This window comes from Diadema setosum, chromosome 4 (genome assembly GCF_964275005.1).
Source record: "Diadema setosum chromosome 4, eeDiaSeto1, whole genome shotgun sequence".
NCBI lineage: Eukaryota > Metazoa > Echinodermata > Echinoidea > Diadematoida > Diadematidae > Diadema > Diadema setosum.
Genome location: NC_092688.1, coordinates 29,847,646 through 29,865,499, shown reverse-complemented (window position 1 = coordinate 29,865,499; position 17,854 = coordinate 29,847,646). Strand labels below are relative to the sequence as shown.

General features: G+C 38.4%; 1 protein-coding gene across 4 annotated transcripts; it reads left to right on the top strand.

The window, feature by feature from the left end:
- LOC140227103 (uncharacterized) lies at positions 1-12,024 on the top strand. 4 transcript variants are annotated; one of them, XM_072307535.1, is made up of 7 exons: positions 1-93; positions 1,475-1,668; positions 2,723-2,888; positions 4,775-4,853; positions 8,697-8,987; positions 9,251-9,475; positions 9,905-12,024. In XM_072307535.1, the coding sequence occupies exons 2-7, from the start codon at positions 1,643-1,645 to the stop codon at positions 10,015-10,017; spliced, it is 900 nt and encodes a 299-aa protein (XP_072163636.1). In that variant the 5' UTR covers positions 1-93; positions 1,475-1,642; the 3' UTR covers positions 10,018-12,024. The 4 variants fall into 4 exon arrangements, with proteins under 4 accessions (XP_072163636.1, XP_072163634.1, XP_072163635.1 ...); XM_072307533.1 differs by having other exon boundaries at positions 8,667-8,987; XM_072307534.1 differs by lacking the exon at positions 1-93 and adding an exon at positions 152-293 and having other exon boundaries at positions 8,667-8,987.
- Positions 12,025-17,854: the final 5,830 nt, after the last annotated feature.

The following is a 17,854-nucleotide window of genomic DNA, read 5'->3' as shown; positions in this document are numbered from 1 at the left end:
AAAAAATTGGCAGGTACTGTATCACACGGGCCCTTGATTGCCTGGCACGCCACGGCGGGGGCGACGGTACGGACGGCTGGCCGCGCGGCGCAGGTACGTACTAGTATACCCAGCTAAGAAGGGGAGTAGCTCCGGTCCGGCTTCCAGCACATGAGCAGCTGCCACCATGCCAATGCGCTGTTTATACCGTCACATAATTCCTCCTCACATTTATTATACACACGAGTAACGTTAGAGATCAACTCTGCCTCTAGATCTATATGAGGAAGTCTGAATTGAACTGGCTGCGGTTGGTAAGTATAAAAGTCAAACGCTAGCGTTAGACTCTAACGTTAGAACTTCTCAAAACTTCAGGATCAACAAGAGTTAGAAATTTAGAATCTACCTTTATACCTTGGATAACATACCTTGGATGTGGGCGTAAAGTCAGACTTAACTTATTTGCCCCTCGGTGTCGTCATTACGCCGACATTAATATATATATAATAACTTTTTGTTAGGCGCTGTGCAGTATAACATGGACAAAGAAATATCCCGTCGGGGTAGTATTTATGTTCTTGTCTTGACTCCAGAACCTCTCTAAGTTAGACTTGAAACTATTCACGGATGGGCTGTCGACTACAAATGATGGTACAGTAACTTATTCCACTCACCAATAACTCTTTGAGAGAGAGAGCACGGTCTCACTTTGGACTTTACATGTTTCTTCAGTATGCTATGACCACGCGTCCTTCCTCCAACTGAGAACTCAAAAAAATCTGAGAACTTCATATCATCAATCTCATTCACGATCTTAAAAATCTGTATCATATTGGCTCTATGCCGTCTAAATGCCAATGAAGGCAATTTCAAGTGTTTAAGTCTTGCTTCATAACTCAAAGGTCTGAGTGGACGTATCATTCTGATAGCTCGACGCTGTACATTCTCTACTTTTACAACATTCTTCTTCCAATGAGGATGCCACACTGATGAACAATATTCTAATGTCGGTCTAACAATAGACTTGTACAGTTGAATAAATCCTTTCTCATTAAAAGTAGAAAATGTAGAAAAAAAAAGTAAAATGTTAAACTGAGGAATATTTTCTAAAATACAAGGTATTAAATAAAAGAATGGTCAATGAGTAGTACTACACCCTACTAGTCAGGTAGTAACCAACCATACATCTAGTTAAATTCACAATTTCAATTCATTCGCATAATGTTCCACACAAGTCCATTTCCAAACATGTGTAGGCCTAAATATCCTGATCCTAATTCCTATGACCTGAGAGCGTGAAATATGAATTTACAATATATATAAATTTATAAAACCTTACATAACGGTATATAATGAGAATTAATGACTTATACATTTTTACTTTAATGTTTCGAGTTATTTTAAGGTAGGCTGAAGTTCCAAATTAAAGAAAATCCTGTTCAAGTGATTTCACAAATTTTTTTATAATGTTCATGTTTGTACACTATGTTTACAGGGCAGTGCAAATCAAATCTGCTGAAGAGATCACACCCAAAATGACGGTCCGTTAATTCAGGAAAGACTTCCCTCAAAAAGCCTTCGGAAAGAAACTAGGAGTTGTTTGGACTAGATCTAGTGTGATGAGGTCTGCGTCTGGATCTATCTAGCATCACAGACTTCTACAATGTCTGATGAAAATGGGGAAACCAGGTGAGTGCTATACTACGGGTATATAAGAAAAATAAAGGCAGCCACCATAAAGTTCTGTGTGTGCACTCTACCATGCACATTTCTAGGTTTATTTCCTCCAAAACTGGTATGGAAGGGCATGATGGCGAAACTTAGAGTCCAGACCCCTTATTGTTTTTGGTGATGCTGCTCCAAGTGTTTCGCCTCTTAAAGTATAATCTGGTTGCTCGACCAAGGAGCTTGCTTGACATACTGAGCTGGATTGACATGGGCCCCATTTCATAAAAAGTTGATATGATAACAACTCTTGCTGGAATGACAATTGTCATGGTAATGACAAGAATGCAGCTTCCTAATTGGCTGTTGCTATTGGAAGTTGTCATTCCAGCAAGAGTTGCCATCCTAACATCTTTTATGAAACAGGGCCCAGATATTGTTTTGTTGTTGTTGTTGTTGTTGTTTTTTCTACACAGTGTTCTCTCTGTCTCGACCTTGTGTATAAGCAGACTGCTTCTTGTACCATTGCTTGATTGTGAATTATGATTATTATTTCTTCTTGAAAAGTACCGCTTGAATGTGAATTCAAAATTATTCGCAAAGATAAATGTGTGAATATTCAACCTTGAATGACATGTCTTTAAACAACAACCATAACCAAAAGGGTCAAAGGTATTTTTTGATATATCTCATGTGTGGCATTTAGGCTGCATTTCTTGACAGACTTTATTGAATTCTTAATATTTCAGTGAGAAAGGGACTTTTATCCATGCATGAAATGTGTGTTGCTACATCATTCCATAAAAGTAAATACATTGTACTCTTGTTATAACAAAATCCTTGGGACCGGCGAGTTTCTTTCATCATGTCAAAATGTTGTTATAACTGAACAGTAGGCCTATAGTGTATAGACATATATAGTTGATGATTTTGGGACCTGAATTTTGATTTCGTTGTAACAAGAATTTTGTTATACCCATGTTCGTTAAAATGGAAAAGCCTTTCACAATGTGTATTTCATATCCTTATAAATGCAAGATGTCTGTACATTTCTCCTGATGTGTTTTTCAACTGTAAGCACACCGGTGGAGAACCAAAAGTCTTCCAGGGCACATCGCAATTCAAGGTGTCAGTGCGACCTTGGTAATGCCAGTGTTACTGAGAACGATGTCAGTGATTCATCCATTACAGCAGAGTCAGTGTCATCCTCTCAGTACAGACTGCAACGAAGGCCTAAGAGTACAGTAAGCACTGACTATGTTTCAGTTCAGTTTCAGTAAGTTTTATTTCTCCACTTGTCCATAACGGAAGATAAGTATAACAATATCGAACATATTATTCACAAGTCATGAAAATATAAACAAAATGTTGCATTACAACTATATAATCATGTGAAATAATACCGGTACATAAATATCATTACAAATCTTTAAGTGTACTTTGCAATTCCAATTGCTTATAATATGAATTATATGAATATAATATGAGTACTAAAGCCTGTATCTGGGGTTTTTCACTTGCCAGTCAGAGAAGTTTTGTGAAAAACAAGTACAGTTGAACCTCTCGTATCCGGACAAGTCGGGACCGGGACTCATCCGGATAAGGGATTTGGCCGGATACGGGAGACTCAATGCTTTATACATGTACATATACATACACATGTACTGATGTAGCCCGTTGTAGTACCACATGTAGTAATGTGTATACTGCAACCTTTTCATTGTTACACTCAGTAACAGACCCCAAAATATAGGTGTATGTTAATGTTGGAAGTAATATGTAATTCATGTGTGTTTGTGTAGGAGTTCTCAAGGAGTTGGGAATCCCCCTTTCCTCCCGTAATCATTAAAAAAAAGGCATGCAAAAAAAAAAAAAATCACGGCGAGATTGCGTCCGTATGATAGAGAGATCCGGATAAAGGGAGGCCGGATAAGAGAGGTTGAACTGTACACTGCTTCTGTCTTTTTATTTTATTTTATTATTTTTTTTTTATATATATATATATATTTTTTTTTTGGGGGGGGGGGGGGGGGTTTGGAGAGGGAAAAGTGATGGTTAAATCTCAAAGAAAATATAAAAGTGAGATTCACGTAGTTGGAGATAGGTAAAATTTTGCTTTTAAGTCTACTACTTTTTTTTTTTAAATAGATAGGTATTGAGCTTACTTCACCACCATACTTCTACCAATAGATCATGTTTTACTTACATAACCATCACACTGAAAGAAGCTATTTATTAGCAAGAAGTCATTTCAGGCACTTTTTAGCATTTACAGCGAGATTTTTTGATATTCACTGATTTACACAGAGTATATTGATGTTGTTTGCAGGGAATTGAATCTGAAAATGATACATGTCATTTGAATAAGTGCTCAAACTGGCTTCTTCCTCCATGCTGTAAGTTCATGTCACAGATTAGGTATCCCCAAAATAGGCCATTTTTGCTGTGTAATGTACCCTAGCGAAGAAAATCATCAAAATTTTTACCCAATCTTATTTACCAGTATAATATCTCTTCCACACATGAAAGACTTTCTGAAAATAAATATCACAGCTGTATTTGAAACCATAAAATGAAAATAAGACATTTTTTATCTTCATTGCTGAAATCTTTCTAGGATTTTATGTTTAATTTCAAGCGGAAAAAAGCATGGGGCACATTTCTTATTTATTGTGTTACGTTAATTTGCTTTGTGTGATGGGGATACCTGTGTACATGTGAATGAAAGCTACATGAATACAGCTTTTTACAACGGGTACACGCTGAGGTCCGCTGCCATGATCATCTTCTTTGAGCAGCATGAAAGCGAAAAAAAACCCCCAAACATGATACAAAATGTAATAAATCAGTGTTTGAACTGCTATGTAGTCTTCATGTTTGTTTTAGATAAATAAGCTGAAAGAAAACACCAAGTCGAACCAAAACTTAAGATAAGGATATACCAGTTATGCTTGCCGCTCCATTGTGTATATCACATCCATTGCTAACCGCACCAGCGACCCCAAAACCTTTACTAGTTACAACGCCCCGCGCCGGGGTCAATCCAGTGCATGACATGGCCCAGTTTATTACTGTGTAGCCTTGATTTTATGTCGTGAATGTTTCACTTCTGTATTTTCTATTCCATCAGCCAAATCATTTCAGGACTCAGACTGCCCCCTCACGCCTGCAACATCATAGAATGCCTCTGAAGAGTTCACCAAGGCCAGGTAAACAATTCTGAATCAGATCAAACAATATTAATGTTCAGAGTTTAAGGTGCATAAAGAAACAGTAGGATGACAGGCTGGCTGTGTCAGCAGTATATCTTCTTTACAAACAAAATGGTCAATACCTAGAAAGACCAGCTGAGTTAAATGTTTCATAATATCATGTCAAGAGACAAAAACATTTTCGTCCCTTGATTAGGTCAAAGGATGGTGAGGCAGTGTGTGTAAGAGAATCACAACTTTCACATTGAAGATATCCCCTTTCTTGACATGAGCAGGGTGCAAACCTGGTGAAGACATCCTTTTTATTCACACTCTGGAAAATTAGCAAATGATATCAACTTTGTAGTTAACTCAGATGGCTTGTGATAGTGAATGATATGAACCAGACCCCTTGTGCCATACAAGAAGAGGCAGAAAGCAACAATTAGTGAATTTATTTAGTCATGGTTTTTTTGTCGAGCCCACCGGAAGTGAGGGGAGACTAAGGGATCGCCTGCGGCGTCTGTCCGTCCGTCGTCTGTCCGTAACGCTACAAAAATTTCAATAACTCTTTACTCTGGGCTTCAATTGCAATCAAACTTCGAGGGAAGAGGGGTCATACAAAGTTTCACATTTTACCATATATGAAGGTCACCTCAAGGTCAAGGCTCACTGGCAGTGGTCAATGAACTTTAGGGCCCAATGTTAAGTTTTTATGGCGCGTTTCTATTATGGGTCGTAACTTTTGATTCATATCTCCATTTGTAACCAAACTTGGATGGTAGATGTCCCTTGGGGAGTGGATGGTCACCACCACAAGGTCAATGGTCACAAGCATGGGTCAACTAACTTTTAGAGCCCAATGTTAAGTTTTTATGGCACGTTTCTATTATGGGTCATAACTTTTGATCCATAGGTCCGTTTGTGACTAAACTTGGATGGTAGCTGTCCCTTGGGGAGTGGATGGTCACCACAAGGTCAAAGGTCATAGGCAGGGGTCAACAAACTTTAAGGGCCAAATGTTAAGTTTTTATGGCACGTTTCTTTTTTGCCATAAATTTTTACCCTTTTATATCTCTTTTTATCTGTTATATCTCTTTTTTTTTTAACCTGGTATATCCCATTCGCGTACAATTTCTTGTACGCGAATGGGCGAGACACATTATGGCACTTGCCTTGTTTGTCATATTCATCTTGGAAGAGGTACCTGTACCAGGAATTTGAAGCCACAGGATGTCCTTAGTTAATCTGTCAATAAGCATTACACACACACACACGTGTACGTCTATGTACATTAAAAAAAAAAAAAATCCATTGAAGTGATAGTGAATTCATGAAGACACGCACAAACAAACACCCACACACACACACACACACACACATGCACAAAAGAGTTTAAGAATTGGAAATGTTTGAAATCAGTACTGTGACCAAAAATTAAGACTGTCAGGAGTATACAGATCTTTGGGGATGGTATAGCTTTAGTTGAGATGGGGGTTCAGGTTTTAATATTTTTCGAGGTAAGTAGACCCCACTTACAGTGAAAATGAGGCCAGCCTAAATTTCACTGTGAACGCTAAAAAGGCCAAACGCCGTACCAAACATGACTGCGCATATGGCCAAGCTCTGGAGGTAGTCTTAGCCTGGGCTCTGCTGGACTTGGCCTGGCCTTTTCTCAGTGTAAATATAAGCTGGACCAAATGCAGTACTGTAAAAGTGGATATTTTCGCGCGACTAATTTTTCGCGCTAGGCCAGGTCAGAAGAGTTTCGCGTGTTTTTAATTCCGCGGAATCAAGACATCACGCACAGGAACGTATGGCAAGCAAAAATATTCGCGTGTTTTTATTTTCGCGCTAGTTTCTGGTTGCGCGAAATGCGCGAAAATTTCAACACCGCGAAAATTTCCACTTTTACAGTACCAAATTGCAAGCCCGGAAATGCAGTGATCAAGACATCTTGGGATATGACATCATCCTGCGTGTAGCAAAATTTCTTTGGTGTACGATCCTCATTTTTTATTTTATTTTGTGTGTGTGTGTGTGCATTGATTTCCGAACTTATGATTGAATTTTAGTTACCACGGAATCATCTTGACTGTACTTCACCATTTCTTTCTTGTATTTTACGGATAAATTTTGTAAGATACATATAATTTTTGTTTGTTTGTTTGTGTGTATGCAGGTCCGACCATTGCCGGGTAAAGCTGTATAAAAAACTATAGCTCCACTCACCTACCTTTGTGTTAGTTTAAAATAATATCGCGTGAGATTCTGTTCATATTTCGTTATTTGGGTTGTTTGGGATCGACCTCAGCCATTAATTTGCTGAGTAATCCCACTTCTCCTCTATTCCGTAACAGGTGTGTCTATTTGTGAATGGTATGATTTAGGATATAATCATTAAGTCAGTCTAATAATAATGGAAATGATCATTAATAATTAGACCCAGTAATATAACTAATATCAATGAATTGATAATAATCATGATAAAATGGCCAACAAAATATTGAATAGTCTAGCCATTTATCATTATAGCAATTTATTCAGTCTTATTCAAAAAAAGGTAGTCTTTTCAGAGCCAAAAGGCCTGCTTTAAAAAAGAGACCTGTTAAGCATAAATATATAATACAGATTGGAACTTATTATTTGCACAATGTAAAGAGATATTACAACAAAACCAAAATTATGTCAGACACAAAAACAACTAAACAAGAAAAACAAACAATATAAACTAAACTCATAACAACAAGATACTACATAGCAAGACGGGTAATCAATGTGACACACCACAGTTGTGGCTTCAGTCGGTGCACAAAATTATAGAAGAATAAACCAGAATTTGCATTAAATCTGCACTGAGAAGTTAATTGATTGTATTTGGGTCTTGAAAGAGATGAGTGTTGTTGCCGTTCGAATATGGGGTGGGAGTTTGTTGTAAATACTGGGTGGTATGAAAGAATATGATTTTTTAAATTCGGTGTTGGACTTCGGAATAAACAGTGGATTTAGAGTAGAATGATGGGTGACATAATAGGACATTCTGTGGCATGATCATTCAGGTAGTACGGTGCTATATAAATCATTAAGTGTCTTGAAAACCAAAATACATTACTGAAAGTTAATTCTACTGTCGACACTTTGCCACCCAAGTCTATTCAATAGAGTTTCTTTGGTAGATGAGTAATCTGCATTTAGAACCAGTCTTGCATATCTGTTCTGAGTTTGTTGTAGTTTGACAAGGTCTGTTTTGTTGCACTTTCCCCAAACCACCGAGCCATTTTTATCCATGCTTTTTGCAGGCCTCTTATTAGTTTGTTCACATGCAGAGCGCCACTATGACAAAATATTGAAAGGTTTCAATTTAGGCCTAAATTTAAAAGGTTGGGTCCCACCTTCCGTTATGACCATTTTATCTTGCTTTGTCTTTGGATATCAGCAGTTTCAAAATGGATTTTCATCATATAAACCCTTTATTCCTCTTAGAATTGTATGTTCTTTAATATTTCGTGTAGGTAGTTTTTAATTGTCTCACAAAAAATTAAAACGTGTATCCCCATCTCAACCAAAACTATACCATCCCTTTGATTTTTCAGTTGTAGATTGACTGCAAATATCTTGTACAGTGTATAAGCTGGAAGCAATGTTGGTACAGAAATAAGATAATTACCTCAGTTATAGAATTGTTTTCTGTTGCCAATCATTTGTCATCTTGTACATGGCAGCATAGATATTGTGAGTGATGAAAACTTTCACATAGTGAATAGAAGAGTGGTGATTAATTGTTGTACTTGACTTCCATCATTCTCCACACACACTACCATTATACACCAGGCTCAGTAGACACATCTGATGCATCCTCAGAAACCTCCTCACAGGAGTGGGCCTACCCTTCCCATGTCACCTGCCGTGTTTCCCACGATGCACCTGGCTACTATGAATATCACCGCCCCATTTCAGTCTACCGAAAGCCTTTACGGCGACCACTTAGCCTGCCACAAGCCTTTGATGACAGTGAGAAGCTTCACCATCCCGACTTGGACCCAGGCCAGAGGGAGTATCTGTGGCACACGGCTAGTGTCTACAGCGTGGGCAACATGAAGTCACTACAGCAGAAGAGATACAGGCAGATCCTTAATCACCAGGTCGAGACAGGTGACAAGCTACAGAAGGGGTGGGGAGAATGGTAGAGAGAGGTTTGACTTTATTTATAGAGTGTTGAGTTGCAATGCAAACACCAAATTCACTAGATATGTGACCTTTTTGTAGTGTCTATTTGAGAACAATAATTATTGCAGTTGATCTGACAAAATTTCTTCACTTTTTATGTGATTTGCATATAATTTGGTAATAAACTGGACAAAATTGACCATGCTGTCATACTGTATATTTTCTCTTTTTGTGCCACATACTGATAGGATTCCACACCAGAGAGGAAGTGGAGAGATACTACAAATACCTGGTGGGCACCAGAAAGCGCCAATATGAGGCAGATCCAAGTGTGTGGAGGAACCCACCCAAGCTCCCTGTTCGGCCAAAATGCTTTCACAGATGTACCCGCTCTGCCGGCGATGTTGATGAAACTCGAAAAATTAACACAGGATACTACAGGGAGAAGAGGTCCAATGGCAAGAAATCCTCAGGTGAGTGTTCATTTTAGTTCAGCACAATTATATGGTAATGATTGTCATATTTTATGTTCCCTTTTCTGCTAAAAATTTTGCAATACTGTCTATTTTCTTTATTGTTTTCTGTTCATCTGTACTGGGTATCATGAGGATATGCAATTGATTTTATGAAGATAGCAGGCTGCTAGCATAGACATGTAATTTCCCTTGGGGGCTCTGCCACATATATGTCTTGTTTTCTCCTAATCCCAAGGCCAAAGCACTTGGGAATACAGTAGCATACCTCTGCTTTGAGATATTTCATTGCAGAGGCAAAATCTCTTTACCCTGCAACTAACATTATTTTTGTCAATGGAAAGTGCAAAACCATTAAGGAATAAAATTACAATACAAATTCTTTATAGACATGACTTTTTGCTATCCTACCAATCTTGCCTCTCACAGGCAAAGAATCAAAAGGGAGCCTAAATAAGTCAATGGAGAAGCTGAGCCTATTCTACAGTACGGACCTCAAGAGGACATTACCCAGGGAACGCAAGGAAGAGGCCAAGTCCTAAATCCAATTCCAAACCAGGACCTCTGAGGAATTGTTTATTTTTGTGCATATGTTCATGTGTGTGTGTATTTTTCTTTAAGTGTGTTACTAGGAAGAGTTTCACTGTGATCTGACATTTCTCTTTCCCAAAAGGGCAGAAAAAACAGAGGACCCCTTCCATGACATGATGTCAAGCTATTTTTGATACATCCCAGTTTCTTTGAAAATCTTAGTAAAAGTCATCTTTACTGTGCAACAGATGATCAAAGAATTGCCACCTGTATAGGACATATCATCATTGACTGGACCAAGGTCCATGATTGGACATTGTTGTTAACTGTGGTACAGTGTACTCCCATTTAACAAACACAGTTATAAATGATAAAATTCCAATTACAATGAAGTAAAAGTTCAGGCCACAACATTATCCGCTCTTTGTTTTTTATTGTTTATTTGTTCGGTTATAATGAAATGTTATATGTATAATGAAAAAAAAAAAACTGCCGGTCCCGAGGACTTTGTTATAATGGGAGTCCACTGTATCTATATCAGTTGTTCGTGATGTAGATATCTAATTGTTGTGGGGAGAAAGGAAGGGAAGATGGACACCATAGCATTTTGTGTTTGTTTGTGTATGTGTGTGTTAGTGGGTTTATTTGTTTTTGATGGGGGGGGGGGGGAGGAGGGGGGGATACTTTGTTTTTTGTCATTTGTTACAAGAAAAAAGTGTTTCATGCCTTAATATATCAACAGGGTGAGAGGGCATGTTGTTTGTGACAGTGATTCTCATGAGTGTGCCTAAAACACAAGCTTCATTTTTGGTCTGATCTTCTATTGAGATTCACTTCAGATAGATAATTTGAACTCTGACCCTGTTATTAGTCAAAGTCTATGTACCAAAGACTAGCATTTTTAGGCCCAGGGCTGCACACTAACCAATTTTTTTTCTACTGGTCCAACACAGGTTGGACCAGTAGGTACCCAGTTTTTCCATTTGTTCAATGGTGCATTCCCGAAAAAGTTACTGGTCTGACAGTGATTTTTATTGGTCAGGGACTGTCAAACCAGTGCCAGTGTACAGCCTTGCATAAGCAGTGGGTTGCATTCTCCTTTAGAAGTGACTGATGACATTAGAAATATTTTGCATATTCTGACAATTGCATTTATGTCAATTAGCATGTACACTTGTAATGTATCATGTGAATGCTGTGGCAGTTTATGTATATGAAACAGTAGTATTGATAGTGGCAAGTGAACAAACTTTACTTTCTGTAATACCTTTTATATTCACACCATTTTCTATGATTATGACCTAAAGAAATAACACCTTGATTGCCTTAATAAAGTTAAATGTTTTTCATATAAAGTTTGTAATGGTCATCACATTGTATCTGCCATGTAAAATGTAAAGAGGTGAATGATAGAGTAGTTTGCTGTGCATGATACACAATAGTGCCTTGAATAAATAGAAATTTATTTTATTACCTACAGTAATACATTTTGCCAAGCACATATAAAATTGTACATGCTTCTATAATCATAGCCATATTTGTGGACAATCGTTGAACCAGAAATAACACTCTGACAAGGTAATTTTGTTGCTGTTCATTTTACATGTGATAGTACTTCAGTACAAGCGTGACTGCTCATAGTATGAACCACTGTATATGCCATTTGCAAAAATTAGACTCGTCAGATATATGGCGTATACAGTACTGTCTTTCCAGCTTCTTAATTCAACTCAGATACATGAGAGTAGTGATATGTAAAACATGTCTTGAACCAGTGATTTGTTCAAGGGGCAAGAGGAGGGATGACTTCATATAACTGTACATTGTATTTCATTCTTTGGTATTCAAATATGTATTGTAGATCCACTGAGAAGCAATCAATTACTGAATATTTTTGGGTATATAGTACTATGTTGTAATGATGAGATTCAGGCATGCAATATCATGTCATTACAATTTGTATTATAAAGTTTCTGTGAGTTGTTGCTGTGTATGATGCATGTTGATAAATGTATGGTAGCCCTCAGTGGCGTACCGTGGGTCAAGACATTGGGGGGGCACCTCATGGCAGCAACATCAGAATTGCATAACGTAACAATTAAATGCGAGCGAGCGGAGCGAGAGAGCTTGAAAATTTTGACATTTTACAGTCCCCAAACTGCCGTTTGTAGCTATATTTTTTCGCTTTGGAAATTCAGGGGGGGGGGGGGTGCACCGGGTGCAACTGCTGGCAATTACTGGCAGTAATATCAGGAAAATGGCATATAACGGTTAAATGCGAGCGAGCTTGAAAATTTTGACATTTTATGTTCCCAAAACTGCCGTTTTTAGGTATATTTTTTCGCTTTGGAAATTAAGGGGAGGGGCGCATCGGGCGCAACTGCTGGCAGTTACTGACAGCAACATCAGGAGAATTGCATAGCGATTAAATGCGAGCGAGCGAAGCGAGCGAGCTTGAAAATTTTGACATTTTACAGTCCCAAAACTGCCGTTTGTAGCTATATTTTTTCGCTTTGAAAATTAAGGGGAGGGGGCGCACCGGGTGCAACTGCTGGCAATTACTGACAGCAACATCAGGAGAATTGTGTAGCGATTAAATGCGAGCGAGCGAAGCGAGCGAGCTTGAAAAATTTGACATTTTACAGTCCCAAAACTGCCGTTTTTAGCTATATTTTTTCGCTTTGGAAATTAAAGAGAGGGCCTGGGCGCACCGGGCACAACTGCTGGCAATTACTGACAGCAACATCAAGAGAATTGCATAACGATTAAATGCGAGTGAGCTTGAAAATTTTGACATTTTACAGTCCCAAAACTGCCGTTTGTAGCTATATTTTTTTCGCTTTGAAAATTAAGGGGAGGGGGCGCACCGGGCGCAACTGCTGGCAATTACTTACATCAACATCAGGAGAATTGCACAGCGATTAAATGCGAGCGAGCGAGCTTGAAAATTTTGACATTTTACAGTCCCAAAACTGCCGTTTTTAGCTATATTTTTTCGCTTTGGAAATTAAAGAGAGGGCCTGGGCGCACCGGGCACAACTGCTGGCAGTTACTGACAGCAACATCAGGAGAATTGCATAACGACTGAATGCGAGCGAGAGAAGCGAGCGAGCTTGAAAATTTTGACATTTTACAGTCCCAAAACTGCCGTTTGTAGCTATATTTTTTTCGCTTTGAAAATTAAGGGGAGGGGGCACACCGGGCGCAACTGCTGGCAATTACTTACATCAACATCAGGAGAATTGCACAGCGATTAAATGCGAGCGAGCGAGCTTGAAAATTTTGACATTTTACAGTCCCAAAACTGCCGTTTTTAGCTATATTTTTTCGCTTTGGAAATTAAAGAGAGGGCCTGGGCGCACCGGGCACAACTGCTGGCAATTACTGACAGCAACATCAGGAGAATTGCATAACGATTAAATGCGAGCGAGCTTGAAAATTTTGACATTTTACAGTCCCAAAACTGCCGTTTGTAGCTATATTTTTTTCGCTTTGAAAATTAAGGGGAGGGGGCGCACCGGGCGCAACTGCTGGCAATTACTTACATCAACATCAGGAGAATTGCACAGCGATTAAATGCGAGCGAGCGAGCTTGAAAATTTTGACATTTTACAGTCCCAAAACTGCCGTTTGTAGCTACATTTTTTCGCTTTGGAAATTAAGGGGAGGGGACGCACCGGGCGCAACTGCTGGCAGTTACTGACAGCAGCATCAGGAGAATTGCATAACGATTAAATGCGAGCGAGCGAAGCGAGCGAGCTTGAAAATTTTGACATTTTACCGTCAAAAAACTGTCGTTTGTAGCTACGGAGGGAGGGGGCGCCCGGTGCGCCCCTGGATCCGCCACTGGTAGTCAAGGGTGTCGGTTTATGTTCATGATTGGGGGAGGTATGACCAGCGAGGGGGCGTCGAAGTGACCAAGCGGGAGAAGGATGTCCAAAATCTGCACTTTATATAGAGCATCCCCTAATTTGTTTGTGTTTGTGTGTGTGTTTCATATAGATGGAAAAGTTAGGAAATAGCCAAGGTCAAGTCTTATTATTGGCAATGCAAGGCATTTTAATATAGACAAGTATGTAAAGCAACAGTGCAAAATCAATGATCAAGCTTTGATAGCAAATGTGTACAACCTATCAAACATCACATTGCGCAACATCGCAGCGACTCTTTTTGCCATTCCGATGTTCTGAGTACACTGCGCACATCCTGCTTGTATTCAAAATGCCAACCAGGAATCACACTGAATCACAATCTTTTGTCGTCTCCGGGCTTTTTGAACAATGTTTCACTATAATACCTCTTTAATTATATGGTTAAAAGAAATCTTAGAAAAATTTTTTTTTTTTCTTGATCATCCTTTCATCTCGATTTCAAAAGCAGTTTACTAACCCTCGAATTACCATTTTGGTAGGGTTTTTTTCTTTTTTTTTCTTCCTTTTTTTCTTTTTTTTTTTACCAGCGGATTGGGGGGGCATGTGCCCCCCCATGCCCCCCCGTAGTTACGCCACTGGTAGCCCTACTACATATAGACCACCCTTCTTGAAACCGACCGCGTATACATTGGCGCACAGAACGCTTAGTACGCACTTCACTGCGCGCAGAGCACATAAAAATGGATTGGCTTTGACCGTTGATGAGGATGGTGTGGGAAAACGCGAAAATTCACTGTTCATTAATGGTTTTAATCAAGGACAAAATTTCAAATGAATATTTTCACCGAATCGTAATGTAATGTCTATGGAAGTTTCTAAAAAGCTTCGTACAACACGGTGTTCAATACAACTCGGTTTGCGTGCATTGTCAATGCAAAAACAGCGGTCGATCTCAATAAGGAGCTTTACCGCGGGGAGCTGAAACGAGGCCACCGAGTTCGACGGCGATATTTTTGCACTGAAACTTCGAATCGAAAAGGGAACAACGGCATTTGATAGTGCTGGATTTTCTCAATCACGTAGGTCAAGTTTTTTACGTGAATTTCAGTGTTAAATATTCTTATCAAGCAAATAAACATTAGGTGGTCGATGAGTAGTAGGTCCAACCATACATACACAATGTATTCTGATGTGGAACATGTAACGAATGTAAAGGGAGACAGCATGTACATACGTATGTGATATGCCTGTTTTTCTTTCTCAAATGATACAATACAATCCTTCTTTATATTTTTTTGGTAGTCTGTACCTGAAGTAGATTTATTTTGAGCAAGATAATTTCTGTTTTTCATGTATCCATTTGTTGAAGCAACAACCTTTTATCCCCCCTCCCCCCCCCCCCCCCCTGAGTTGCTAAAGTCTGAAGAAATAAATTCACTGACATATTTCAAGTGCAGGTTCAATAGGGCATTCAGGGTGTATTCATCTGGTGCCTTTGAGTGATTTCAACACACACACACACAAATGGACTTGTTATTATTTTACAAATAAATTATGGTATTCATCAATTGTCATGAAGTATGCCTATAAATGTACTGTAAAACATGATAATATATTTGCGGCATGAATTTTTCGCGAATTGGAGCCAACGGCCCTTTTTTGCAGCATGAAATTTTCGCGAACTGCCAGTGGCATTCAATGCATATAGTGTAGACAAGAACTTTCGCGTGCATTTTAAATTTTGCGAATCTTCGCGCTCGCAAAATTCGCGAAATTAAAATGCACACGAACATTCCTCGTTTTACAGTATAAGAAGGGGTAAGTGCCTTTTGATTTGTTTTATCTAGATTGTCTGGTGAAGTTCAGAATGTTTCGACTTACTATTTTCAGTGCCATCATCACTGAATGAGGAGACTACATTACCAGATGTCACTGCAAGATGATTTAAGAAAGTGTAGAGAATTCCTTATTAAAGTTTCTTTTTATTTTCTTGGGGGGGGGGGGGAATGAAAAGTACACATTCCCTTGACTTTTTACATATGCTAAGGGTAATATTATCCCTGCTTTCTGAAAGAGGCCAGTCAAGTTCTCTTTCATAATGGTGGAAAATTAAAATAAAGTATGTTGAATACTCTTCAGATCATTAGCCTGCAGTGATATCAAGAACGGTTGCAGTCTTTGATTGTCTGATTTTCCTCCAAATTCACTTTTGTGGGCAAACAATTGTCTTTCATAAGATGGAAATTTTGTTACAGCCAAATAATAGAGTATTACAAAAACTTAATAATTTTTGGATCTAAACGTTTACTTCGTTGTTATGTAAGATTATTGTTATAACTGTTCATTAGAGCAGGAGTGCACTGTAATGCTGCAGTCACTCAATCCACTCACACACATACACACACACACACACACAAATATATTATAACACCACATAGATATACATATACATATATATCTATCCATCTATATATATATGCGTGTGTGTGTGTTTTGTGTGTGTGCGGGTATCATTTATGCTGACTTTAGTGACAGGAACAATTTCATTGTCAATTACAGAAATTACACTTCTTCAGACCCTGCTTTAACACTAAATAATTTGACTTGTTGCCACCATTGTTTTCCATGTAATGTTTAGCTTATGTAATACGTGTATGTACAATGTATTTGTTCCTTGCTGAATTGCTAGTTAGAAGTTTGCAGTCACACAATAGGCTCCTACATCCTGTACTTGTCTATTTTTGACACAATCATGAATTATTTGTGTTGGGTTCATTTTCTGTTGTGTTACCAAAGATTCTAGTGATATAAACTGCATGTTCTTAAATTGTATATATATATATATATATATATGTATGCGTGTTTGTTGTTAAATGTGTGAGACACATAATACCTCCAATGATAAATGAAATAGTTTTATGAATAATGCACTATATTAAAATCAAAACAAATCAAAATTGTGTGCATATGTGTACTTGTATCATTATTGTTTTGTTGCACATTTACTACCTTCTAACTTTCTGGTTTTCACAATGGAGCATGCAGCTGATCATGTAGCCTATCCGATAGGCGTCGGGCTGTATCGATACTAGACTGATTGCTACATGGAGATGGACATGCAAGGGCTTCAGCCCGAGCGCCTATCATCACTCGTTTTCGAATCATTTGTTTTCGTAGATATTCTACGAAAAACTGGTACGTATGTATGTTGAATATGCATAACGCGTAAAGGCTATATTAGGCAACTCCAACAGCGTAGGTAGAAGATGGTTGATAGCCAAAATAATTATTCTTTCAAATTCCCAATAAAGTGAAATTGTCAAGTAATAGTACAAATAAAAAAAAAAATACAAAACACTGAGACTAATGAGAATCAAAATAGCAAAGTAATTATGAAATCATGTAGTAGTTCTTATAAACCTACCCAAACAAACATGGATTCGTCCAAAAATATATGCAGTTGGAGATGATATTTGATTGGTTTAATCGATGAGGTCGATGACCACATAAGGCCTGTCTTATGAATCATGCATAAAAATACATGTCGTGCATACGATAAGCATATCATGAATAATGATTCGAAAACGAGTGATGATAGGCCCTCGGGCTGAAGCCCTCGCACGTCCGTCTCCATAATAGCGATCAGTCTAGTATCGATACAGCCCGACGCCTATCGGATAGGCTACTGATCATGCTGTTCCCATCTCCAAGTAATTGTACATACTGTATATGTATGTATCAATAATGCACATACACAGATAAAACACACAAAGATGTTTGTTCATTCAATGTAGTCAATACAGTCATAACTATACAATTTGTACTACAGTACATTATCAGGTCACTGGGAGTTACATACAAAATTCATCCTGCGATATTTGCATGCATGAATGATCTTATAAAAACAAAAGAAATATATGTGGCATATTTAGAGGCATTCACAATATCACTTTAGGGTCTCATGACATAGATAATA

Bases quoted from the DNA above. Each gene is read 5' to 3' on its own strand.
- LOC140227103 (XM_072307532.1), top strand. From the start codon at position 2,676: ATGCAAGATGTCTGTACATTTCTCCTGATGTGTTTTTCAACTGTAAGC. The intron at 2,889-4,774 runs GTAAGCACTGAC...CTATTCCATCAG, and splicing joins AACGAAGGCCTAAGAGTACA to CCAAATCATTTCAGGACTCA. The intron at 8,988-9,250 runs GTGACAAGCTAC...ACATACTGATAG, and splicing joins TAATCACCAGGTCGAGACAG to GATTCCACACCAGAGAGGAA.